At 46.1% G+C, this 26,634-nt stretch overlaps 1 protein-coding gene across 11 annotated transcripts in view; it reads left to right on the forward strand.

Annotated features, from left to right (window-relative positions):
* tns1b (tensin 1b) overlaps positions 1 to 22,265 on the forward strand; it is a 184,239-nt gene extending 161,974 nt beyond the window's left edge. For 6 of the 11 annotated variants that reach the window (XM_056579548.1, XM_056579546.1, XM_056579553.1 and 3 more), the window contains 17 exons: positions 509 to 2,080; positions 3,199 to 3,273; positions 7,020 to 7,228; positions 7,742 to 7,883; positions 12,492 to 12,587; positions 14,229 to 14,418; positions 14,771 to 16,125; positions 16,655 to 16,741; positions 18,054 to 18,182; positions 18,490 to 18,585; positions 18,694 to 18,771; positions 19,050 to 19,121; positions 19,275 to 19,310; positions 19,836 to 20,004; positions 20,292 to 20,360; positions 20,478 to 20,507; positions 21,159 to 22,265. In XM_056579548.1, the coding sequence (XP_056435523.1) occupies positions 509 to 2,080; positions 3,199 to 3,273; positions 7,020 to 7,228; positions 7,742 to 7,883; positions 12,492 to 12,587; positions 14,229 to 14,418; positions 14,771 to 16,125; positions 16,655 to 16,741; positions 18,054 to 18,182; positions 18,490 to 18,585; positions 18,694 to 18,771; positions 19,050 to 19,121; positions 19,275 to 19,310; positions 19,836 to 20,004; positions 20,292 to 20,360; positions 20,478 to 20,507; positions 21,159 to 21,297 (4,544 nt within the window). In that variant the 3' untranslated portion in view covers positions 21,298 to 22,265. The remainder of the gene's footprint in view (positions 1 to 508; positions 2,081 to 3,198; positions 3,274 to 7,019; positions 7,229 to 7,741; positions 7,884 to 12,491; positions 12,588 to 14,228; positions 14,419 to 14,770; positions 16,126 to 16,654; positions 16,742 to 18,053; positions 18,183 to 18,489; positions 18,586 to 18,693; positions 18,772 to 19,049; positions 19,122 to 19,274; positions 19,311 to 19,835; positions 20,005 to 20,291; positions 20,361 to 20,477; positions 20,508 to 21,158) is intronic. The other 5 variants (XM_056579556.1, XM_056579547.1, XM_056579551.1 and 2 more) reach the window with 4 other exon arrangements.
* Positions 22,266 to 26,634: the final 4,369 nt, after the last annotated feature.

A 26,634-nucleotide genomic window follows, 5' to 3' on the forward strand; every position in this document is an offset into this window, starting at 1 on the left:
CAAGCAAGGAGCAGATATTGTGTTGGAGGGGCCCACTGGTCAGGTGACGTGGGGCCGTGGGGCCCGTGGGGCTCCTGGGCAGAGTGATGCTGTACTGGGTGACCTCATCCTCCTTTCCACCACACATGCCACAGCCCCGGCTCATTTCCTGAGGGCTGGTAGAATAGGTAGGGCCTGAGCCAACTCTGGCTTTCGCTGCAGTTTCTTGAGAAATAGCCACACATTGAGGACCCATAATAACTCCTGCACTTCTCGCTTTCTCCGTTCATTTATTCCCTAACATAGTGGGTACATTTTGTCGATCCAAACCTCAAACATGGATGACTTCTTCTGACTGAAGTTAATATGTTGATGTGTATTCATCCTTTTCTATCAGTATTTTGATCTACTACTTTGAACCTTTTGGTGTACATTTTGTAGATCTAAAGTTATGCGATGCACTGCATGAAACCATCGCACACTAACCAGTTCCTTTCCTTCTTCTGTTTTTCCTCTCTGTCATCTCCAGAAGTCATCCACACAGAAGGTCCTTTGGACGGTAGTTTGTACGCCAAGGTCCGCAAGAAGGAGTCTGCCGAGGGTTCGGTGACGGCTAACGGCCTGCCGCCCACCGCCGTCGACCACGCCCTACCCGCCGTCGACCACGCCCTCTCGGTGAGCAGCGACTCGGGAAACTCCACCGCCTCCATCAAGACCGACCGGACGGATGAAGCCGCACTAGCGGCCCCGCCCACTGCCCCTCTGAGCCAGACGAACCCGCCCTTCGTCGCAGAGGAGCAGCGCCAGGTCCCGGCAGCGACCCAGCAACCCCTCAGCCTCCAGGAGAAGCAGGAGCTGGACCAGCTGCTGAGCGGGCTGGAGGGCCCCCTGCGCCGGCAGGGCTACCTGACCGCGCCCCCCGCCCAGGCCGCGGGCAGGATGCTGCACCTGGTGCCCGCCCAGGTGCACGTCAACGGCCACCACAACGCCCTCACCTCAGCATCCAGCCCGACCACCAATGCCACCGCCGCCGCTGCAACCGCCAACAGCAGCGGCAACAACACCATGGACCGCGAGACGGACATCCTGGACGACGAGCTCCCCACCAGCCAGGAGGGGAACAGCGTGGACAGCCTGGGGACCTTCTCCTCCACCGAGGGCCGGGCCACACCCGCCGACCTCTACTACCAGTCGGAGGTGATCGTGACCAACGGGCAGGACCACGTGCCCTACCTGGAGCGCAGCGTGCCCGAGAGGCCCCTGGAGTCCCCCAGCGTCCACTACGGGAAAGCCGGCGGCATGACGCAGAGCGAGTCGGTGCCGACCTCCGGCGAGTACCCCATGGGTCTGAACGGCGGCCTGTACCGCACGCAGTCCTGTGGCGGGGAGCTGAAGTCCATGCCCAGAGCCCCCACCCGGACCACCAGCAGCAAGGACGCGGTCCAGCGGGGCCTCAACGTGTGGCAGAGGTTCGGCGTGCCAGAGGAGCCCATGACGGAGGGCCTCAGCTTCAGCCCGCCAAAGGCCTCCACGGCCGGCCAGAGCAGCCTGTCCCAGTTCCCCCAGCGCCGCAGCACCTCGCAGCAGGAGATCGAGCAGTCCATCGAGACCCTCAACCTTCTCATGCTGGACCTGGACCCGGGCCGCCCTGCGGTGCCAAAGTCCCAGAGCGCCCCGCTGAGGGAGGCCAGCGTGGTCACCACCCAGCCCTCCTTCTCCCAGAGCCAGGCCCGGCCCTCCTACCAGGCCGACGCCGCCATCCACGCCAACCATCCCGCCCACTCCGCCCACTCCGCCGGCCCCGTGTCCGACATGAGCCGCCACTTCGCCTCCCCGCCGGGCTCGTCCCACGGCCCCGGGTTCCAGGGCTACGCGACCCTTCCCAACGGGACGGGGCTACAGCCGCAGGCCTCCGGCGGTGGAGTGGGGCATTTCCAGCTGAAGCCCATCAACAACTACCCTCCCAGCACCATGGCCCTGGCCACGGAGGCCCCGGAGATGGAGAGGAGCCCCAGCGCAGCCTCTGCGTCATCCCAGCCCAGAGAGGCGGATTCGGATGAGGTGTTCAATGTAGAGGGCCTGGTGGCCCAGCGGGTGGCTGGTGAGTTGTTATGTTAAGTTAGCACAGTGTGTGAAGTGAAACAAAAACACTCATGAGAATGATTTCAATGGTTAGTTTGTGTACAAACATAGCAATGCATTTCATATAATAATGATGAATAATGATGATGATGATGATGATGGTTTGTTATTAGGCAAAATTAACGTAAGAATGCAAGAATGAATGCGTAAGATATCTGATGAGATTGATAATAATGATGTCAATGGTACAGTTTTGTGCAGACTTAGCAAAGTCTGTGTTGACAAGTTTGAAATCTTTCTTAGCAAAAGTTGCCCCAAAAAAGTCGTGGCAAACTTTGAAAGGTTACATAATGCAGATGAAAGTTTAACCACGAAGCCTCAGATGCGATAATCCATTGGTGCAGCATCCAGGCGTGTGTTCAAAGCGGGCCTGGAAACCAATCCAAAGCAAACAGCAACACCATGCCAGTGCCATCTATCAGTATGGACAGCCGGCCTCTCACTCTGTGTTCACAGTTCTGTTCAAACAGTGACCCGTCCCTCCTTATCTCCCCTGTCAGCTCACCAGCGGCTATCACACAGGCTCAAACAGGAAGTGGTCTTTCCAGACCAGGAAGTTGACAGCCCCAAAGCAAATACATTAGGCTTGTCCTGCCGAGTAGAAAAAAATTGGAATGAGACAAAATCCACATAGGGAGGCTGTGTAATGGCTGAGGCAGAGCAGAGAGCCGGGGTGATAAGAAATGTCAGAGAGAGTTTGCGTGGAATCAACAGCAAAGTGCACTTTTGAAGCCCAGACACTGAAAGACAAGGTTTATCTTAACAAACACAACTGGTTGAACGTTTACGCCACATCATAATTTCCAGTTTTACTCACTGTGTTCCAGCAGGAGCCTTAAGTGTTGATGATGATAAATGACCCCGTCCAAATATAAGTACTTTATGTTATTTTCCTTGTGTTGACATTCAAGGATTATCGTTCATCCATCCGCCTTCTCCTCTGTTATGGTTACAAACATGCTACTTAATTTCATCATTCATCAATCCTGTTTCCTTTTTACTTTCTCTCTCCTTGATTTGACCTAAACCAACTCTCCCTTTATTTTTATTTTCCAACCATTTACCATCTTTTCCCAGAGTACTCGGCTCGGGCACAAAGTGTCCGAAAGATTTCCCTTCAGTCTGACCACCAACGTTCCCAGTCTCCCTCTGGTTGGTTTGTCCTCTGCTGCGTGCATCCAATTTGGGTTCTGTGTTGTCCTTCCTAATCCAACTCTTAATGTGTCATCTGTGATCCAATGCCTGTGTCTTGATTGCAGTCTTCTGCTGTGCAGATGTGTATTTTCTCATGTGGTGTCTTCACCTCTGTTTTTCCTACTCACTCATACCATCTTCACCTTATTTGTTGTATTCCACTGTCAGCTGTATTCACTCTCACTGCTCAAACAATTTTCAGAAAACGCTTTCAGAAAAGCCATAGCTGTTTAAATTGCCCTTTTCTCCCACAAGGTGTGATGTTGAATAGCCATAACAAATTGCATTCCCATCTGTGTGGACACTTTTACACGTGATGTCACTATAGGGCATATTTCAAAATGGCTTGTAATGGCTGACCAACCTCACACCTGGTTGTAAAAAGGGGCCCTTTAAGAAACATGCACACCGCTATGCTCAGCCCACTCGAATGTCCCTGGTCAATCGCTTGTCTGGTCTCTTATCCGGTCCATGCAACACACAATACAACACGCAGATGTCGTGTTCTTTTACAGGAACCTCGGTTTAGCCCCCTTCTTATCTTGTTGTTCTTCCATTCTTCATGTTCATTAATCAAATCACACAAATCTTTTTTTTTTAAGTTTCACAATCACCTCAACAGAAATAAGCTGGATAACGTTGAGTCTCACCAGGGATGAGACAAACAGAGCACAAAGACCTCTCTGTCCGCGGGCCTGCCAGAGTGCATGTCACAAGAGACCTTTATTTTTTTTTCAGACCAAACTTGGGTAACAATAACAGGGCCCAGGAAAACACTGGGCTCCTTTCTTCGCTCCTTTATAGCACGCCCTGTTTCCCTCCGCCCGTCAGACAAGACAGTGAAAGGACACCCAATCCAGAATGGGACGCACAGGGCCCGGTTGAACACATCATCGAGTTCTAAGCAGTCTGAGGGGAGGGTTTGGAGCGGGACACTGACCTAATCTGTCTTTTCAGGGGCCCCCAGGAGTGCCCTGGTCTGGTTTGTTATCCAGGGCCCCCAGACATTAATGTCTACAAGGTTTCATAGACAACAGTGCCCTGTAGACGTAGAGTTAGAACACTTGAGAGTATTAGGGTTAGTTCTGAGATCAGATAGTATTACTGAATATATATCATGATATCGATGTTCAAATATGTATATTATAGATGTACATTTTCTTTTTTTCATGGTCTCAGCCATCCACTGTGTAGAATTACAATATAAGTAACAACATGAGAGATAAAATCCACGTTTTGAATCGGAAATGGGGGTAAAATTCTCCCACCTGATCAACCTTCCAATTATACATACATACCTTCGTACCAACCTGCAGTCTCCCCTTGCATAACCTCTTGCACGCAGTGTGCATAACCATATTGTGAAAAAAACACGTGTTTTTCTTGCTAAGGTAAAAAAAATAGCGAGAATCTGATCTAAAGTTTGTTTTGGAATCAACATTATGCTGCTCCACATGTCTTGTATATTGGATTAAATATTCGACTAAATTAAAAAGGAAGAAAGTGAAAGAAAAAAAAGTCTGGATCCTAAAGAGCCATGGGAATCTCACGCCGCTCCAGCTGGAAGCCATTACTCGTTGCCAAGGCAACGGGCCTCGTGTTTGACAGCGCTCTGCTGTAGAGCTGTGCGTCTCAGATACATCTGGTTTGCGTGTTTCCAGCAACGGTTGCACTGAGGGGTTTTGGAGGGATGGGAGGGAGAGGGGGGCTGGAGATGTGGTGTTGGGGTTCCTGCATGCGTTCCAAGATGTACTCGAGCACACACCCACCACGTCCATCTCCTGAACATGTCCCTGTGTCTGTGCCAGGCCCTGGGAACAAGATAGCTGTGTTGATGCTAGGTCGCTAGAACAAGATGGTGGTTGGCTGCTAGGGCCTTAGAACAAGATGGTTGTGTTGGATGATAGGTCCTTAGAACAATATGGTTAAGTTGGATGCTAGGCCTGTAGAACCAAGATGGTTGTGTTGGATGCTAGGGCCTTAGAACAAGATGGTTGTGTTGGATGCTAGGGCCTAAGATCAAGTTAGTTGTGTTGGATGCTATACCTTGAACAAGATGGTTGTGTTGGATGCTAGGGTCTTAGAACAAGATGCTTGTTCGGATTCTAGGTCCTTAGTATATTCTGCCATTATGTCATTCAGCAGATTCTAGTCTCCCTAAGTAACTTAACTTACAACTGAGGTTGAGAACAATCAACGCATTCAAATTAAAATGAGTAGTAGACTTTTTATTGGCGACTGTGTGATTGGCAGGTGGTTATCATAGGTTTTACAGTATTATGGAACCATAATGATCAGCTGCATATTTTCATCCACCATTAGAAAACCATTATCATTTTTCATAATGAAAATAATGCTAAACCCCAGATTATCAGAATGACAGTTTGTGGTTGTCTTACTCGGGAACCGTTGGGGAAATAGTTTTTCCTTTTTTTATAACCACCTAAAGTATGTCTCTCTGGCAGTAGGCCTCACTCCCAAACATCTCTAACTGTGTCTTTACATTTTCACAGCTGCAGGCGAATGCTATCGCTAACTCCACCACATGTCTTAGCTTTGGCCCGCTCGGGTTTAAGAGAGAGGTCGACAGAAGAGGCGGTAAATATTGTTCATGGTTTCCATAACACTCAGTGCTCTCTGATGGGTGTGTCTGTTAGGACCTCATGGATCAAGGCCATCCATTGCATCTTTGTTGGGACACATTGTTAGCCAGCCTTTGTGCCTTTGTTTACATGAGTAGTTATGGGGATGTAACTAATATATTTCTTATATTTATTAGAAGTAGGGAGGTGTCTCTCTTAGTCCCAACAGTACTGCTGTTCAAGGGGGAAAACGGCAATCAATCAGAGTACTCTGTAATCAAAATGCTAGTAGCTAATCAATTAATTGGATAGCCATAGTTTCAGCTGACGTTGTTATAAACTACAGGGAGGGAGAACCTTTTCCGATAATGGTTGCTTTGAGTCGAGTCAGGATATAAAGTGAATTACGATAGTGTTTCACAATTGCCCTCTTTCAGCTCTCAACCTTTCTGTTGGGGAGGTCGTCGTCTCAACCTTTCACAAACTTTCAGCCAAGGCGTACACAAATAGTCAAAGTTTCCTTCAGAAAAGACGCTGCTCAAACACTTAAGTCAGTAAACTGATGATTTGTACCAAGTCAATTGTACCAGAAGTTCCTGATACCTGCTGTTTTAAAGAAGCCAAATAGAGTGTCTTAGCCACAGTTTCACAACACGAGGACTGCAAAATTCCAGATTCTGAAACAAGCAAACAAATCATGCTTTGTGTCAGATAAAACTCACTGAGTGTATCCTTCTAACCCCAATGAGCCTGCTTGACGCAACCCTTTGTGTGTGTGTACGTGTGTGTGTCTTTACACTGCAGTCGTTGTCAAGTCTACATTTTGTACTCGTCCAAGGCTGTGCGAGAGCCACAGCTTGCCGGGCTTTCAATGCATCCCAGTGCATCCTCATGCCTCGCTTCCAGCCGCCCGTGCGACCGTTAAAATAGTCCCCACTCCCCCATGTGGAAACCCACACGTCTCCGGAGGCATCTAAGCAAGCACCCTGCAAAAGGGGACCTCAGAATGACGGCCTGATGTTGGGTTCTTTACGACGCTCTAGGCTATAACGAATTAGAGCAATGAGAACGAGAAATAAGTTTTGCGGGGTCTTACGCAACTCTGTGTTTGTTCCCGCTCAGGTGTCCAGTCTCGGGGGATTTCGTTTGAGGACCCCACCGCCCCGTCGCCGCGCCACCGGGTGCCCAGCGACGGAGGGCAGTTCCAGAACGTTCCGGACGGCAGCGTTGACGCCACCTGCCCTGACGGACCCCTTCGCTCGCCCATCCGCTGCGTCTCGCCAGAGTTTGTTAACGCCATCGCTTTGAACCCCGGCGGGAGACCCAAGGAGGTAAGGGTAACTTTATATTAGATTTCTGCTGTTTTTGTCCTCATGAGCTATCTGGATGATATCTGATTGTGCAATTTATTCTTGTATCGCTATCGTATTCACGTTATCTTCTAGCGGCCCGTCTGTAAATACTTGGGATGTAGCTGCTATTGTTTGTGATATTAAGTATTTGTGTTATTATTATTTATTATATGGTCATATTTTAATGCAATATACCTAGTTTCTTTTCAATCTATGATAAATTTTAGACCTCAGTTGTGTCACAATAATTTCATTGACCATGATAAACCTTGTAATAAACTTTTGATCAAAAATATTAACTAACCATTTTCCCCTTGCTGTCTGTCTGTCTTTCTGTCTTTCTGTTTGTCTGCGTCCATCCGTGGCCCTTCCTCTTTGATATTGTATTGATGCAAAAATTGTCTGTTCATTTTGTGTGTTTGTGTGTCTCTTGTGTTTGTGTTTGTATCTCCGTGGCCCCCCTACCCTGTAATATTCCTCCCCCTGCTGCAGAGGCACATCCACAGCTACCGGGAGGCCTTCGAGGAGCTGGAGGCGGGGGGGCCCGTGAGCCCCTCCCCCCTTGCTGGTGGTGAGGTCTTCCCCCAAACCCCTGCATTCCCTGTGTCGCCGCAAACCCCTTACTTCAACCTGTGTAAGTCCCCCGCCCCGCTGACAGAGGGCACTGTGGAGCTCTGGCGTAGGAGTTAGCAGTTAGTTAGCGAGAGAGAAGAAGGTTGTTTATTTTACTGTAGCCATTGTGCCGTGTTCCAATACCCGTACTATCCGTACTTACTAGCCACATTTTGAGTACGTAGTACGTTCCAATTCAGATCCGGCGAAAAGAAGTATACTTCAAGGACCCGGATGTCGTACTCAAAACGGGCTAATCGTGAAGTGTGGATCGAAGGACACTTTCCGTACTCAACGGCAGCCATCTTAGCTACGTAGCGGAAGAGGCGGAGCCAGGCTGAGCCAAAGTCGGCACATTTTCCACATAGCCTGCATATATAGAGTCATTTTGTAGTTTTTATAGCTTTTTATAGCTGCTAGGCGTAAAGAGTTCACCGTTCAAAGCGGGATGTTTATTGCGGGGGAGGAGCCGCAGCGGCAGTCGTGATCGTAATTTCCGGTTAGTGCACCACGGAGTACTCGATTTGGAACAGCACTCACATCTGAAAAATTAACGTACTCAGTGAGTACGGATAGTACTCATGGAAGTACGGGTATTGGAACACGGCAGTCTTATTCAGCTGGTGGCCATCTTGGTTCTAAACGCTAGCAAGGGCATGTAATTGAGTCAAGCGGCAGCCATGACCATGCGAAGGCGACTGATGTGTAGTTCATCTAACGGCCAATAGGTGGCTCGTGGTGGTTGTATACCAAAAAAAAGGTACCCGTTCCAAGTCATACGGAAACTTGTGATTTAATTTTCCTAATGTATAGAGAATACTTATCTTTTCTTTATTGGGTTAGAATCTCAGTGGCTAGTTCTTTTCCACATAAAATATTTAGTAGTTTGACAGTTTTATTTCATTAAAGAGTCTTAAAATGGTGATATCTATATTTTCATGTAAATATCTACAAGTTAAGTCAATATCTATAGTCAAATGAGGTAACACAATAGTGAGTGAGCCTGTGGCCCTCTGATAAAAGCCCTTGCATTTGCAGAATTATGATCGGTAACTTAGTATCAGTGGTTGTATCTCTGGGAACAAGTACCGCTTACGGCCAAAGGTGTCGCCAAAGTCATATTATTAAATCTAAGGCTCATAACAGTGGTATGTAAACCATTTGGTGATGTCATAGACTCTGCGTCCATATTCCTTACCATATATGAGCTGAATGTTACATTTAGTTCCATCAACCAGCTAGCGTTCAGAACCAAGATTGATCCAAGTTGACCGCTCGGTGAATAAGGCCCATTATAGTTGGTTTCAGTTAAATGCTCGACAGTTATCCAACAAATATGGTTGATAAATGTGGTAAATAAGTAGTATTTCATAATTGATGAGCTGTAAATCAATCCTCTTTCGTGTTTAAACACTAGGTTCTTGCATTCAAATAGATAATGATCTATTTCCGTGAAGAAACATAGTTAAATGATGTTCACTCTATCACGTGTGATTGCTTGAGCACTTAAACCTTCATTAATCTGATGTTCTAAATCTTTTTCTTCTTTTTTTAAAGCAAACCTTTTCATCTTAGATTGACAGAATGAACCCTGAAAAATATTAATCGCTGCATCGAAATCTGAAAATACCTTTAATTCACACTATTTACACCCAAGAATCTAATCCTACTGCACATTTTGCACAAAAACAAGTCACTTGAAAATATTGGTCCTGGGTTACCTTCACTGATATAACACAGAATTCACAGCATTCAGTTATGGTCACATGCCCGTTGGTCAAAATATCACATGCAATGTAGTCAAAATCCCACATTCATCTATATTCATGAGATCCTTGCCCATCGAAAAAAAGAAAAAAGAAATTGGAAGCTGGCACACAGATGGATGGATTTAGAAACGGAAATTAATTTAACCCAGCTCATATGACAGATATTTGATAATTCAATGTTTCAGACACACAGCAAGCTTAATGAGCAGGCTCTTTGGATACCCCGGGATAAATAGATCTGACGGAGTCAGTCAGGCAGAGAGTTAAAGTAAACGATCACAACTCTCTCTGTCTTCTCCCGTCTGTCTGCACATCCACATATGGTGTGCACATTCAGCGCCCAGTGTCAGTGCTAAATACCTTACCCCCTTCTCTCACACACAAACACACGCACACGCACAGGCACACACACACACGCACGCACACGCACACACACACACACACACACACACACACACACACACACACACACACACACACACACACACACACACACACACACACACACGTACACACGCACACAACGTCCCCTCCTGAGTTTTAAACATGAGTCAAGCATTACAGAGCTCCGACCAATGACATCATCCAATCAGCTCGCTTGTCTCTCCCTAGGCTCACCCGTAAAAACCTTCCCACTAAAATGGCCGGCATATTTTTTAACGCCCATCATTTTACACTTGACTGTGAAACCGTTGGCCTTTTCTGTGAGGGAACATTCGGTTCAAACGACGCTGAGACTTTTCTTTCAAACCGAGGTCTCGCTCCGTCACACCGGCGAGGTCGGAAAGAATTCGGGATTACACTCAGTCGAGCGCAACAAGTCAAGTTAAATGTCACCACCGCCACCACTACCTGTAACCAGAGTCACAGTTTCTCCATGTTTTCCACAATATCCCTGAGCTCCTCACACACCCGCAGACACACAAGAAACCACATCTCTCGGAGCGCACACTTCCAGAATATTCCGGTCCCTAAAAGCCCCGGGCTGTGCAGAGCACATTTTCTGGTTAGGTTGTGCGTACAAAGAATTGCTATGGATTCTTTGGTAAGTGGAGGACGCACGTCACTTCTAGATGTTTCCTCAGAGTTCCACCGTTCCCAGCGCACCGATGTCAGCCTCCCATAACTCCCCCCTCCCCCCCGCTCCTTCTTGTTGTCGTCCCTGTTGCATAGCAACCATTGAGTTATCCCTTCCCCTCTGTCACACACACACACACGTGTACATGCTTCAGACTGCATGGCCGCCACATGGGAGCAGCAAGGACGGAGTCTGTGATGACGGACATGACGCACAAATATACATAGACACACATACATAGACACAAACAGGCACTTACATACACACATACAGACACACACATATGCATACAATACTCCCTCTTTCTCTCAAACACAAGCATAAACAAACTCCAACTATCTCTCACACACACAAAATTACACAGTCGCACACTGTCTCTTTCACTGCATATATTGTCGACTTTATTCGTCTGACAGTCTGTTCGTCTCTTTCACAAGAGATGAACAGCCAGACAAGACAGACATGCAGCCGGACAGACAGAGGGACATTGTGTGGGCCCAGTGCTTGCGGATGGGACCAGAACCACAGAACTATCCTGTGTTGTTTATTTTAGGAGTAGTGAATCCAGCGCTACCGGCCTGCTGCTCTCTGTGTGGCTCATCTGGTTCTGGTTTCCTGTTGCTGCTGTTTCACTTCCTCCCCATCTCCCCGTACACCACCACCCCCACCACCACCACCACCACCCGTTTAATCGCCCCAACCCCTAATGATCATGGCAGCCATCCGCTCATCCCCAAAAATGTTGTTGTTGTCGTTGTGTTGTTTGCTTTACTTGCTTGTTGTTTGTTGTGACTTAATTGGGAAGAGGGGAGGAGACAGTGATTCAAAACAGTGATTTGTTGGTCAAAAACATAAACTATTCCAGTCACAACGTGGATTTTGCTGCAGAAAGCAACTCCCCGTTTGTTATCTTTCCCCTTGGGGTTGAGTGAGGGTCAAAGTTCAAACCCCAGTGCTTTCACCCCATGTAGTGAATTTTAATCCCTTAAAGTTGCTCGTCTGATGTCTGAATTTCGTTTTTTGTACTAGAAGTCAATAAACCTATATTGAAATTTTAACATCAAATGAAAAGGATATGTACATGAAACGTACATGAGACATTTACGAGACAAATGTGAGACATACATGACACATACATAACACATACATAAACATTAAATCCCCAAAGCCTTTTTCCCCCCTTTTAAACAAGAAACTCACTTTTGAACAGCGAGCCATTCAAGCCTGTGTTATTCTACATGTGCTCGACACATTTCACCGTTTCACCAAATGTTCAGTGTCACGTTGTTACCGGTCACGTGCATGATGTCACTCCCTGAACCCCACCACTCCTAAACCTCCACTGGCCAGAGCATGAGGCATGGCCATACCCTCCCCCTCCCCATGTGGCCTGTGCCTGGGGTCCCCTGCATTTACTGCTCCCTGCTTTTAAAATGTCTTGTATTGGTCTCGACAGCTCAATGCCTTTAAGTGGGGCCCTATTTTCTAAATCACAACACTAAATGAACTTCTCATTTTGACATACAAATCGTATCATCCAATGCGCTGATATAAGGATTGAATAATCATTGCATATTTGATATATGACTCATATGATATAAGATATAGTGTCATGGGCCATTGATCCCTCTGAAATGCGGTCGCCATACAGGGCTGCACAATGCAGTCGTCGGCGTAACCGGCTTTACAACAGGCATCAGCTGTCAGGACGAATGTGTATGTGTATGTGTATGTGTATGTGGTGGTTAACAGGCTGTTGTTGGTTCCCTTCCCCCCTCACTAGGTCGCTCGCCCCCTGGTCTCGCCAAGACCCCGCTGTCCGCACTGGGGCTCAAACCACACAACCCGGCTGAGATCCTGCTCAACCAAACCGGCTCAGGTCAGTTCCCGTCCGATCCGGGTTCGATTCTCAATGGGAGGGATTGGGGGGCATCCTCAGAATGGATGCACTCGTGGTATTATGTATTTGTATGTGTGAATATGAATGAGGTATTGAAGATGAGGATGCTAGAACATCTCTCTCTGCTGCTTAACACACATCGATTGGGCCTGAATATTTAAGTTTGTTTTTCAATATTTTTTCTCTTCTCTTTGATCGAGGAAGAATGTGATCTTACATCATATCTTGAAAGGGTCTGTTTGTTAGTGTTTTAGTGCAGATTAGGCTTAGCAAAAGCAATTATGAGCACAATCTCCTTATGCGTATTAACACCGATTATAATATTATAATAAGCCTATTGGAAACAAGTCAAAGAGAGATCTTTAGAAAGGTTGGATCTGAAGCAACTTTGAAGCGGTCGTGATACGTTGAACATGTAAGATTCAGCCTTTTTTATGACTAGAGCAGGATCTATGTAGCCTAGTTATCTTTCTAACTGTATACATATTTATTTTTGTACATTTTTTCCATCACCGCTCAGAGGATGAGAGCGATCAGGGTGAGGAAGGTAAGAGAACGGGAAAGAACAGCGGGTCATCACAGGTTTTAGTCATGTCATCTCCACGTTTCCTTTGTGTTAACTTCCTATTTGCTGGTCACCTGCATTGCTCCCTCAGAACACCTTCTAACAATGTCATTGATGCACTATTATTATTAACAATGTCCCGCAATATCCATTCCACAGCAGTCACTCTCTCCTTTTTTATACTATTCAGGAGATTATATAAACAAACAATAATCTCAAACTAAGTACATGTATGAGGCTTAATTATATTTTATATCAAATGCAACATCTTAACAGATAACACGGGTAGTATTCCATCATGAAAGGGTTACTAGTAACAGACATTTCTAAGGTCTATTTGGGACAAAGGCATTGCCATCATTTACTTGTAATGTGAACTCAGCAGTTAGGACAGGTGAAGGAGAACAGATGCAGTTTGTTTACCACTGCCCTTTGACATGTTGCTCAACTGAACACATATGTGTGTTTTTGAAGAAACTATAGGAAAACTCTACTTCAGTTGAAGCCATTGGTGACCTGGTAAATATAAGAAATGTATCAGTCATCAAAGATGTTGCTAAACTTGGCATTTACTTATGTCCCGACTCCCAAGTGACTGTGACCATTAGCTTAACATTAACCGTTTGAGCAGGACTACTTTCCATCCATGACGCAATACTGCCAACTAGTGGTTGTCGACGGGAAGTTCAACAACATTGAGAACCCTTATCTGGGCTTGCGTTAATTGAGGTAGTGAATTAAAGTAATGATAGAGTTTGCGTTGTTAACGGCTGTATTATTGAAACCCTCTTCTTCGTTTTTGTTCTTTTTACGTAGAATGGTATATTTTTATGATCAATCAATCAAAATTTGAATATAAGAAGTTCTCTACATTACATTTTTCTTAAAAAAAACATTGTCAATCACTGCGCCAGTTGATCATTCGCAATGGAATGTTGCTTCATCAAAGAAAAATCATCCCAAAACCCTAACCACTGTTGTCACGGTTAAAGAGGTCCCTCGATCACCCTTGAATGCTAAAATCTCCTCCTTTCTCTCCTCTCCGTCCTTCACAGCCCCGAGAAGTTACGTGGAGTCTGTGGCCCGTTCAGCGTCCTCCTCCGGAGACCCCCCAGGTCCCAGCTCCCCCCAGGGTCTCTGCCCACTGGGAGAGGCTGTGCTGGGCAGCCAGAGGACCCCCAGCCCGCTGTCCACCCAGGCCCTCAACACCCCTCTGTCCAGCAGTAGCCCCATCCAGATCCCCAGGTCAGTGATGGTCATTGACTCCTTCCATCAAGGGACTTTATGTTCTACTTGGTCAAAGTGGATATTAAGAAATAACTACAGAACTACTTTCATGGTCACATGTGAAATAGATAATGAAGAAATGTAAAGATTTTCTTAAATGCAAAATTCTTATCTAAAAATGTAAAGACTTTTATCCCTGTACACTTTTATGAGGTTGGCTCTCTTTTAGTTATTGTCAATTGAAAATTGAAAGGAATCCAATTTTTCAGATATATATCTGATAAAAGAAGGTCATCCCTATCCTTGTTTCTGATACTGACCAAAGGTCTGAATGTCATAATTAAATACTAATTGTCCTTTTTCCTCGTAGTGATCATCCGTTGATGGACAGCTCCAGCAGCCTTCCCTTCCAGCCCACTACTGACTCGGGCTACCACTCCCAGCCAATGGAGAGCCTCCGTCCCACCCCTAGTTCCTCCTACCAGGCTATGCCCACCCCCCAATACCAAGCCACGCCCACTTCCCAATACCAAGGTACGCCCACTTCCCAATTCCAAGCCACGCCCACTTCCCAATACCAAGTCACGCCCACTTCCCAATACCAAGCCACGCCCACTTCCCAATACCAAGGCACGCCCACTTCCCAATACCAAGGCACGCCCACTTCCCAATACCAAGTCACGCCCACTTCCCCTTACCAGGCTATGCCCAGCTCTTACCAGCCAACGCCCACACCCTGCTACCAGGTCACCACCACCCCCTCCTACCAACCCATGCCCCCCTCCTCCTGCTACCAGGGCACTCCCACCCCCGCCTCCTACCTGGACTCCAGCACCCCGCCCTCCTCCTCTTACCTGGTTGGCCCCGCCCCCACCCTCTCCTACCTCGGCCACCCCAGCAGCCACCTGGTCGGGGGAGGCTATGTCTTGTCGGACCCCGGTCCCCCCTCCCAGGACCCGATGCAGGCCCTCCTCCACGGGGGCCACGCCCCGGCCCCTCATCCCACGCTGTATTCCCCGGGCTCTGCCCACCAGCAGCACGGCCCCTCCTCCTCCGCCCTGGCCGCCGCCGCCCAGGGCAGCCCCCACCTGGGTCGGCAACCGTTGCCGTGCAGTGGCTTCGAGGCCCCAGGGCTCCAAGGGCCCCTGGGTCCGGGGGGGGGCAGTCCCGTCCTTGCCCGGCGCCCGTCCCAGGGCGGCCAGAGCAGCCCGGTGCTGATCCGCCAGAGCTCTCTGGGGCCGGGCTCCCAGAGGAGCCCCGTTCTGAGCCGCCAGCCAGGCGCCGCCGCCGCCCACCAGGGCAGTCCCGTCCTGCCCCGCCACGCCTCGGCCTCGCAGGCCTCCCAGCGGAGCCCCAGCCTGGACCGCCACCCGCTGCACAGCGGCTACACCACGCCCGACGAGCGGCACGGCAACCTGTCCCGGCAGAGCAGCTCCTCGGGCTACCAGGGCCCCCCCACGCCCTCCTTCCCCGTGTCCCCCGCCGGCTACCTGGACGGGGGCGCCCTGGGGGGCTTCCGGCAGGGCAGCCCCGCGCCGGGCTTCCAGCCCCAGCTGCCCGAGAAGAGGCGCATGTCCAGTGGGGAGCGGCCGGCCAACGGAGCACTGTCGTACGGCACGCTCAACGGCAAGATGTCCTCCTCGTCTTCCTCGCCGCTGTCCGGCGGAGGGGGAACGCCCGGATACTTCCACACCCTGCCCGACTTCTCCAAGTTCAACATGCCTGGTGAGAGCACGACGCAGCCGTCAGGAGCAGGAGCAAACAGGGGAGGGGGGGGGGGGGGGGGGAGGTACGGCGTAGAGTATATGGGAGGGGGTTTGAATCACCATCAAAGGTTGTGGGTTTGATCACACAACCTGTGGACTTTCAACCCTGCAGTCAGTTTCTAACCGTTTTCTAACCGACTTGTGTCGACAATCATTTTTAAAAAGGCCGGAGCGAGTACGCTCCCGCCTTTATCCTGGAAAACGGCCGCAATATCTAATCCTTTGCGGCATTAGTGCCCCGTCGATTAGAACAATTTACGTCCAGCTTGAAGAACAAGTTGTATATTAAAATGCCAAATTATACTTGGAATGATGATCAAATTACTAAATTGAAGTAAAATATTGCATGTCCAGTAAGTTATGTTTCTAGTCAGAAGTAATCATACAGTGGGTATAACTGTCGGACGCTGTGCTTGGTTGAATACACTTGAAAAGTCTCGGCTGCCATGGAGACGTATTGAACATTCTTGTGTTTGGTCTTCTTCTAGACGGGAGTCCTGAGTCTCGGCTGAACGTCAAGTTCGTACAGGACACGTCCAAGTTTTGGTACAAGCCGGAGATATCCAGAGAACAAGGTGAGCTTAATGGCAATCTCTTTCACTTAGTAAAGATCCTGTTTACATCGCAATGGAGAACAGGAAATAAACATGCGTGAAATGAAAAGCAAAGTAATTTCTAAAAGCTGGCTGGCGTAGGACTGTTTCATAGAGAGACAAAACGTGCGTGTCCAAGTTAGACACGGACCATTTATTTTGTCCTCAGGGGGTGAGCCCTAAAGCCAGCCCTCAAATTTCTTGCTGGATCGGTAATCAGTATTTTGATGAAGGTTGTGTGGGCAAGGCCTCCTTCTGGATTAAAATGTGGACACGTTAGGCAAACACTACAAAAACCGCCAGTGTGCAGGCGTGCACACACATAATAATTTACTCAGACACACAGAGACTAACATGCACAACACACACACAAACACACACACAAATCCCTTCGTTCTTCATTATATACATTCTTTATGAACAGATAGACATCACTGTGGATACGAAACCTCCCTCCTCTTCCTTTGTTCCTCTCGTGACTCCTATCGAATGAGCTCATCTTAAGCATCAGCACATGCTCAACTGCAATGACATCACGTAAAACACACACACACATACACACACACACACACACACACACACACACACACACACACACACACACACACACACACACACACACACACACACACACACACACACACACACACACACCCACACTACAATACAATACTCTGGGAAATCCACAGCAGATGCAGAGCATTAAGGCACAGCTGTGGTTCCTCCTCTCTGTGTCTTCCGTCCTTCTCCCTCTCTCTTCCTTCCGCTAGACCATCTGTGACACTTCAAGGGAAGGCTGGAGGAAAGGATCGTTCCCTTCTTCCCTCTTTCCCTTGAAGTGTCACACACGGTCTGGCTGACACACACTGAGAGAGAACGCCAGCCATGAATCCAGAGACTCTCCTCCTGTTCCGTCCCAGAAGCTATCACATGGGCTTAGCCTCACATCATGTGGGGTTTGATGTCATAAGGACAACCGAGCAATTGGAGAGGAGAGAACAATTAAAAATATCGTAATACGGGTGATTCCTACGGTATAGAGAGAGCGAGGAGAGAGAGTAAGATGGGTCTGAATTGTGAGTCCTCGGAGGGAAATTACACGGCTTATTCAAGGTTGATCCTGTAACGTCATGGTTGGTGTATCTGAGATGAATAACGAATAATGATATATATATATATATATATATATGTAGGTCTATATATTTTATAAATATTCAAAAACCTTAAGTCAAAACTCCCTGTTAACTCAACTAATGCACACTAAAGCGTGACCCTAACCCCCTGTCCCCCCCAGCCATCTGCCTGCTGAAGGAGAGGGAGCCGGGGGCCTTCGTGATCCGGGACAGCCACTCCTTCCGGGGAGCCTACGGTCTGGCCATGAAAGTGGCCTCCCCCCCGCCCACCGTGCAGCCCACCAAGAAAGGTAGGCTGAGGTCTGGAGTAGGTGTGCTTGACTCATACCCCCCCCCCCCCCCCCACACACCCAAATGTCCACAGCCTCAACCGTAGGCGTCCTTGAGCAGGAAGTCTGACCATTACCAACTCTTTCAGGTCCCTGCGTTCATTAACTGTCCTCTTGAATGACTTATTTGTTCATTTAATGATTGTGTGTGTGTGTGTGTGTGTGTGTGTGTGTGTGTGTGTGTGTGTGTGTGTGTGTGTGTGTGTGTGTGTGTGTGTGTGTGTGTGTGTGTGTGTGTGTGTGTGTGTGTGTGTGTGTGTGTGTGCAGCAGGTGACATCACCAATGAGCTGGTGAGACACTTCCTGATAGAGAGCAGCCCCAAAGGAGTGAAGCTGAAGGGATGTCCCAATGAACCCTTCTTTGGTAGGAGCTGGCATTCAACACACACCCACACAAACAGACACACACACATGTACTTCCTCATTGTTCTGGTCCCTACTTCTTACCTTGTGTTGTGGTTGTGTGCTGCAGGCTGTCTGTCTGCGCTGGTTTACCAACATGCCATCACACCCCTGGCCCTGCCATGCAAGCTGCTGATCCCCACCACAGGTCAGTTAGTGTCGTATCTGTCTGTCTGTCTGTCTTTCTGTCTGTCTGTCTGTCTGTCTGTCTGTCTGTCTGTCTGTCTGTCTGTCTGTCTGTCTGTCTGTCTGTCTGTCTGTCTGTCTGTCTGTCTAGCTGTCTGTCTGTCTGTCTGTCTGTCTGTCTGTCTGTCTGTCTGTCTGTCTGTCTGTCTGTCTGTCTGTGTATCCATCTATATCTGTATTGAAGTGATTGTGAGTAGCATTATCTTCAGGTACAATCTCCCCCTACTCCCTCCACTACAGATCTCAATGAGGAGGCGCCGGTGGTTCCCGTGGCGACAAACCCACTAGCCGAGCGACTAAAACAAGGAGCAGGTAAAACTAATAAGTATACTGGGTGAAACCAATGCCATTGGTTGTTTATGTAACTGTGAATTCAATAATGTAATAATAACACTATTAGCAACATCAGTATGTTTTTGAAGCATCCGTATTCATTTCAAATGAATTATTATCATCCCTTCCAAGTTCCTTCAGTGCAGAGGGTCCCTGATGATTCCCATGGTAAACCCCACACATTGTTCTCTCAGTCCCCTGCTGGAATGTTCCCCCTTGCATCTTTCAACGTTAGGACTGTCATGTGCCTTGGAAAATGTGTGTGTCTGTGTGTGTATGCGTGAGTATGTATGTACGTAAGCTATCTTGCGTGTGTGTCTCTTGAGTGAGTGTGGTATCGTACCAGAACGAGCCATCTGGGTCAATGTGTCTTTTAACATAACATAACATGATGAATGGCAGTAATGTCTTCTGGTAAACATGTTGCTGCTAGAATTTTGTTCATTCCCTTATGGATTGTTCAGCCTTGAGTCAGGAAGCATGTTCCGGACGTGAATAAAATGTTTTTTGCATGAATAGGCCGCTTGCAACCTTATTGAACATCTCTGTGAATGACTATACCGTTAATAACATTAACACTGTTTATTTACATAAAGACCTGAAAACAAAATGCCGCCATGACAATGCATAACTGGCACAAACCATTTCAACTTGATATAATCTAACTGAATTTGCGGTTTGTTATTTTCCCAGCATGCAATGTGCTCTACATCAACTCAGTAGACATGGAGTCTCTGACAGGCCCTCAGGCCGTTGCCAAGGCGATATCCGAGACACTGGCTGCTGGGACGCCCCCTACCGCAACAGTGGTGCACTTCAAGGTGTCGGCGCAAGGCATCACTCTGACCGACAACCAGAGGAAGTAAGTTAGAAACAAACCCGCTGAAGTTAAAACTCCTCCCACTGAAGGTGAAATCAGCCCTCAAAACCATGCTTCAAAATCCATTGGCAGTAAATTAAGTTAGCCAACAGAACTTTTACGATCGAATTACTGGATAAAACCACTATTAGTCGTTCCAATTTTCTTCTGCATATGTCCATGACAAATTATATTTTCAATAAGTCATTACCAAAGCCATGATTGAACTCACATTTTGTATTGTATTGTATTGTAATTTCAAGAAATTAATAGCAACATTTCTTCCCGAGGCTATTCTTCCGACGTCACTACCCGACCAACAGCGTGACATTCTGTGACATCGACCCACAGGACAGAAAGTGAGTGCTTCAGCCTTCTCTCATTCAATATTTACTTTTTTTACAACACATTAAAACCAGTTCTTCTGTTCGTCTCCACATTATGAATGACATGTGTTCCGTTCCGTGTCTCGCTAGGTGGAACAAATCGGAAGGAGGCACAGCAAAGTAAGTGGATTCAAATAAATAACGAATGGTTCTTGTACGTCCAAGCAAGTGGTCGTGAGATTAAAAACAACCGATGACGCAAGACACAGTGACGAAATCTGGGTACACACACACACACATCAAAACTGAACACACACACACACACGCACGCAAGCAGACAAATAATCCCCTCACACAAGATCTTTCTGGGCATATCACCTAACAGCCCCCTGGCCACCTCGGACAAGTCATAAAATAGGAGCTGTTGTGGACTTTATTGGGTAGTCAAAAGTTGTTGCTTTCAAAGGTTTCTTACTTTCCCAGACTGGGTTTTATGTTTTTTCATTCTCTTATTGGAGTTGAAGATTGTCATCAAACATTATGCCTGTACGGTGAAGCCCTTTTGGCTTGTACTGCCTCTGTGACAACGTCCTGACCCATTTGCTATGACCTTACTTACTGATGAGACGGTTTCATCCAAAGCATATTTTTGAGTGTGAAACGTTTGAGGTAGACTCCTCTCAGATCTCCTTATGGAGTAGGCAGGCTACAGTTAGGCTGCAGATCTGGGAATTGAACCCAGGACCTTTGGGCGGTTGGGATTTCAACAGCAACCTGACCCCCTGAACCCTGACCTCTGTGTCCTCTCTCTCGCCCTCTCCTCTCCTCCAGGCTCTTCGGCTTTGTGGCCAGGAAGCAGGGCAGCACGACGGACAACGTCAGCCACCTCTTCGCCGAGATGGACCCGGAGCAGCCCGCCAACGCCATCGTCAACTTCGTGCTGAAGATGATCGCCGCGCAGAAGCGATGAGGGCGGCGAGAAAAAAAAACCCTGGCGCCTTTTTCTTTCACCCTTTGGTTGTTTTGGTTCTCATCGTTCTTCAAAAAGTTTCAAAGAACACTTCTGTTTGAATTTGGACTTTCTGGACCTTTCAATGTTTGTTTATGTCTGCTTTCTTTCCTTTTTTCCCTTTTTTTTCCCTTTCTTTCTTTTGTGTTATGTTAAGGCTGATGTGTGAGTCTGTGCACGTGGACATGATTGTGTGTTGAGCACAGTGTGTGCTTGACTGTTGAGCAGACAATAAGAGGTGTGTTTTGTTTCTTCGTTCTATCGAGAACCTCAACAGGTTGTGTCTGTGTGTGTGTTTGCGCGTGTGTGAGTGTCTGTGCGCGTTTGTCCGTGTGCTTTTCTTCTTGAGTGGACCTCAGAATGGAACAGAGGAAGTGCAGAATGGGGGCGTGGCTGAAAGTAAGGGGTTGGGGGGGGACTGTTCTGTCCTCCTGTTGCCGGGGGCGATACACGATCAGGAAGAGGAAATGACATCACGTGAGCAGATGTTTTGTGGCGATTGTTTTAGGGAGATACATTTTTTTGTTTTGTTAGGTTTTTGGGTAAAGAATATGACAAGTTGCGTGATGTAAGGGTGGTTTCCTAATCTATCAGGCTTTCGACTGGTCAACCAAAGATTAAAAAGAAAAAGAAACCAGGTTGAATATAGTGTTCCACTGTTCGAGGGTTGGAAAACATCCTTTTGTATAAAAAATGACAAAATATGGCTGCTTAATCAAATTTACTGAACTGTTTATTTTTGTCTGTGTAGCGATACAGTAGGTCAACCTAGTTTGAAAAGAAGAAGAAAAAAAAGAAAAATATGCACCTTTGCCTCCTGCAAACATGTTTAAGGACGCTTTTGCATAAGGCAAGGTCATGTACATATTCTCGACAGCTTTCCCAGTAGTTCTGTATTAGATGCCTTATGGTGCCTGACCTTTTTTTTTTAACAAAGAGCTTTGTAAAGAAAATAAGACAATAAAAAAACGAACAGATCTCTTATATATGCAACTAAACGGAATGAGGATTTCCCGAAGTTATTTCTATATAGCCACGTAGCGTCGCTAGGTAAGCGTATGTTCTGTCCACCAATGCAAATAATCCGCTCAACCGTAGTCCTTATTTTGCAGTTTGTTTTCGTTTTCCGTACTTGTATTCGTGTAAATTATCGCGAGAATGTCATCCAATCATCGTGTCCAAGCAACTCTCGATCGCTTTGATTGGCGAAAACTACGAAAATCTCCTTAAGGGCGCCGATCTTTGCGCTCGCCACTCCATCCCCCGTCTGCACGGCACCGCATAGCCACACTGTCCGTTTATTCACCGTTAGAAGGGCTAAAAGGGTCTTTTGAGATGCGAATCTTCACATAAAAGGCTTGCACTAGTATCGCACTCTACATTTTTATTTTCCGAGAAAAAAAATCAAATAGAATATACACAAATAGGAAGAAGCTATTATCACTGTGCATCTGACTTTAAAACAGTTAACTCTCACCTCCTACCCGGAAGTAAGCTAAACATATAAATATACGTATTAAAAGCTATATTAAACTTTCAAATGTTGACTAAAAGTATTTATTTTTTTTGCAATGTTGCTCTATGTTAACCTGTATACATGTATTATATAGTATGCATCAAGATTACTGAAAGCAAGGAAAAAAATATCTTTATTTTGGCTAAAAAACACAACTTTAAACTGCCTTGAAATATATATGATGTAAAGTGTGTGCATTTTAAAGAGTGTCACTGTTTGTTTTGAATATGTTTTTTCACAGCGTTATGATATTATGCTTAATTTGTTTTCACCGTCAAGAAAGCTTCTTTGACAGGAGATGAGCGCTTTGTATGAAAGTTTGTTTTGAAAATCGGTCCATGACGCCAATACAAATTTGAATCCAACTTCAACCGAGTTTTACAAAATACGCAATCTAAAGTAAGCACTTAAATGTTGACATTTCTATTCGTATTCGCAGAACACAGCATCAAAATATCATTTGAGATTGCATGGTGTTCATTGCATGTGTAGAAGATGAAACAATGCTTTCCTTCTGCACATCTCCCCGTCCTAAGTATTGTGTGCAGAAGAAAAGGGGCATTTATCTTACTTTGCCACTTCTGCCCTCGTGTGGTAAAAAAGGGCCATCACAAAAGATCCTGTCTTATTCGGATACAGTGTTTTAACTGTGATTCAGTCCATTTTATTTCGAACTTGCAAATCACTTTGCTTGTTGATTTTTATTTTTTTGTGTTTTATTTTAGTCCCAGGAAGGTTAAGACATCATGGACGTTACTGTGTATGACCGCTTTATAGATTCAAGTTTGAAGCAAGGCGTAGCTACTGAGATATGGCCAAAAATCTAGGACGATCTTAACCAGAAAATAAAGAATATCAAAATAAATATTAAAACGAAAACACAAAATGAACAAACAAAGCACTTATGGGCGCATTTTTTTTTTAACATGACTACAATGTGTCCTAAGATAGAGGCTGCATGCTCAAGCTTGGCGGCACTAATCTCTACTTCATTGTGTTCTTCAAAATAAAAGCTATCATGTCTAGCAGGATGTTTGTTTGAAGTGTTACTTGTCTAGTCTACATTTCTGTGTCAGGACAAGGACCAGATACATGTAAGATGAGTCTACGTATCTTCAGAAAAACAAAAATACTCTCTCTGCCACAATTGAATGTTTGCGTTTTTCTTTTATTTTCTTTATTTTGTTTTAACTTTTTGCCAAGAAGGAAACTCCAGTAGTGTCTGGACTAAGAATGTGTGTAAATGAGCTACGATGCCTGTACAGAGCAGTGTATTTTTTTGGTTTGCTATATTGTATGGCTTTTACTATTTCTGAAAAAAAGAAATAAAAAACACATTAAAAAGCAATACAAATCACAACAAACACCGGTGTGAAGTGAACTTTTTTCTCATTCTGAATTTGCCAACACCGCCTCCAGAGCGGTTGAATTGAGCCACTTGAATTATATTTGAAATGTTCAAATATCCAATTCAACGTAAAATACCAAACTATTTATTTGCTACTTGGTTGGTTCACAGGGGTCTGGAAGCTTAAAATACTATGTTTTTACCTTAACATGATGTTTAACTTTTCATCTAAAAGCAACCATATCAACTCTTTGCTTGCAATCATTGAGACGTCTTCACTACATATTTGCGTAGATATCCAACACATGTCTACGAATTGGACTAAGACCAAGCCTAACTTTGTACAAGTACTGTTGCTATTTAACATTAAACATTCAACCCATGGCTCCATGAGAATGTTTAATGCGTCCTAATGAAGCTGCATAGTATGAGGTTAACCAGCACTATCCTTCTCCATTAGCAGCGAGATGCTTGAGTTGTAGCAACAGTTATAGCTATATGCAGGTTTAAGACATGACCATAATACATTACCATTGGGTTAGAGGAAATACAGCAAGTTGAAGTTGTGCATCTGAAGTCTTTATTTGTATCTACAGTAGGCCTACAGTGTTCAGAGTTAATGTAAGCTTTATGTTTGTCTATCTATTTGGCGCATATGGCCGATGCAACATACGTCCTGCTGTACATTCAATTATGCAGAAAAGGTGAACAATTAGTACATTTAGTTATGGAAACAACAAACAAAGTCATAGTCACTATTTCCAAGTTAAAAACACAGAGGGCAGGTCTGTATATTGAGTCTCACACGCACACACACACACGCACACACGCACACACACGCACACGCACACACACACACACACACACACACACACACACACACACACACACACACACACACACACACACACACACACACACACACACACACAGAGTTTAACATGCAATACTACATTCGGCCACATGATGCCAGTGTTTTCCTTCGGCAGAGAGGGAGCGACCCTATATTAGATCCATAGGAGCGACCGTGTGGCATTAATTCAGTTATATGGGGGCATGTAATGAATACATCAACCTTTGAAATCTGCCGTATGTAAAATGGTACTACATTTATAATAGTAGTAGAATAGTGTACCAGTATTCCTTTTACATTTCCTGCTTGTTGATATATAACATTTTTTTTTTTTTATATCTCCACGATGACTTCATAATAACGAGACAGGATGAGGGGGGATATTGTACTTTTATTTTTAACGGTATTAAAAAAAAACTAAATGATAAAACATATTTCCCCTAGCGGATGGGGAAATCCAACTGAACCTGAACCTTCGCATGCAGTGCTTCACCCTGCATGATGAAGAGGATTTCTCTCTCTCTCCTGTCACACACACAAGCCCAAATGCAGACAGACACTGACATAGTTGTTGCGACATTTTGAAATGTCAATTTCACAATGACAAGATGGAACAAATGAGATGGTCTTTTGGAGGAGGGGCGAGGTGGAGGAGGAGGTATAGGGTGTTTGGGGGGGGGGGGGGTGGCTCTTTTAATCTCTGCAGGCTTGTGTGCAATGGGAGGGAAAATCAGAAAATCAATATTATGTCTGGTTGGCAACGGGCCATAATCACAGCAGAAGAACAGGTGTCCTGTTCGCCTGCCGCCGGGCCCTGCTGTCTGGCGGTCATGTGACCGGGGGGTGTGAGAGCGCAAAGGAGAGAGAAGACATCCATTGTTGGGTCTCACATTTGGCTCAAAGGGCTTGTACATCAGAAGGCATCATGGGATTTTATTTGTTGTCCACATTGAGAGGAATCAAAAGAGTTACCAATGTAAGATCCAAAATAAAGCTAAATATACCCAACCTCACCAAAAGGTTGTTTGGCCCCGTCTCGCATGAGAGAGGCTATGGCAGTGTCGAACGATGTCTACCCATCATGACAAATAATTTCAAGGTTTATTCATGCCAATTAGCTGTCACAGGGTGACATATAACATGTTTGGGCTTGTTTAAGCAACCAATACACGTCACGCAACAGATGTTAGTTGCATGGGGTCCGAAATCCCCTTATACTTGTTCCCAAATAGTGTACGATATAGTGTTCGCTTTATTGGGATTAGGGAATGAGTGAAAAATCGAACACAGCGACACGTCCCACCCTCAGCTAGGATTCTGTTTCTCCTGCTGCAATGCATTGTGGGAAGGGATATTAAAGAAAGGTTGGGTTGGATCGGAAGTTGTTGGGACATTTTGAATAATTAGTTATTGTAATAGCACCAGAAATGTGGAAGAAATGGGAAAACATTAACAGAAAGAGTGTGGAAGTTATTTTTCTAATGTCAAAACATGTTTTGAAAAACGGCAATTATTCGATATTTGAGTCATCTTTTTCAAATGATTTCAGCATGTGAGACGAAGCCAACATTGCGTTTTGCG

Source organism: Gadus chalcogrammus, chromosome 20 (genome assembly GCF_026213295.1).
Source record: "Gadus chalcogrammus isolate NIFS_2021 chromosome 20, NIFS_Gcha_1.0, whole genome shotgun sequence".
NCBI classification, from domain to species: Eukaryota; Metazoa; Chordata; class Actinopteri; order Gadiformes; family Gadidae; genus Gadus; species Gadus chalcogrammus.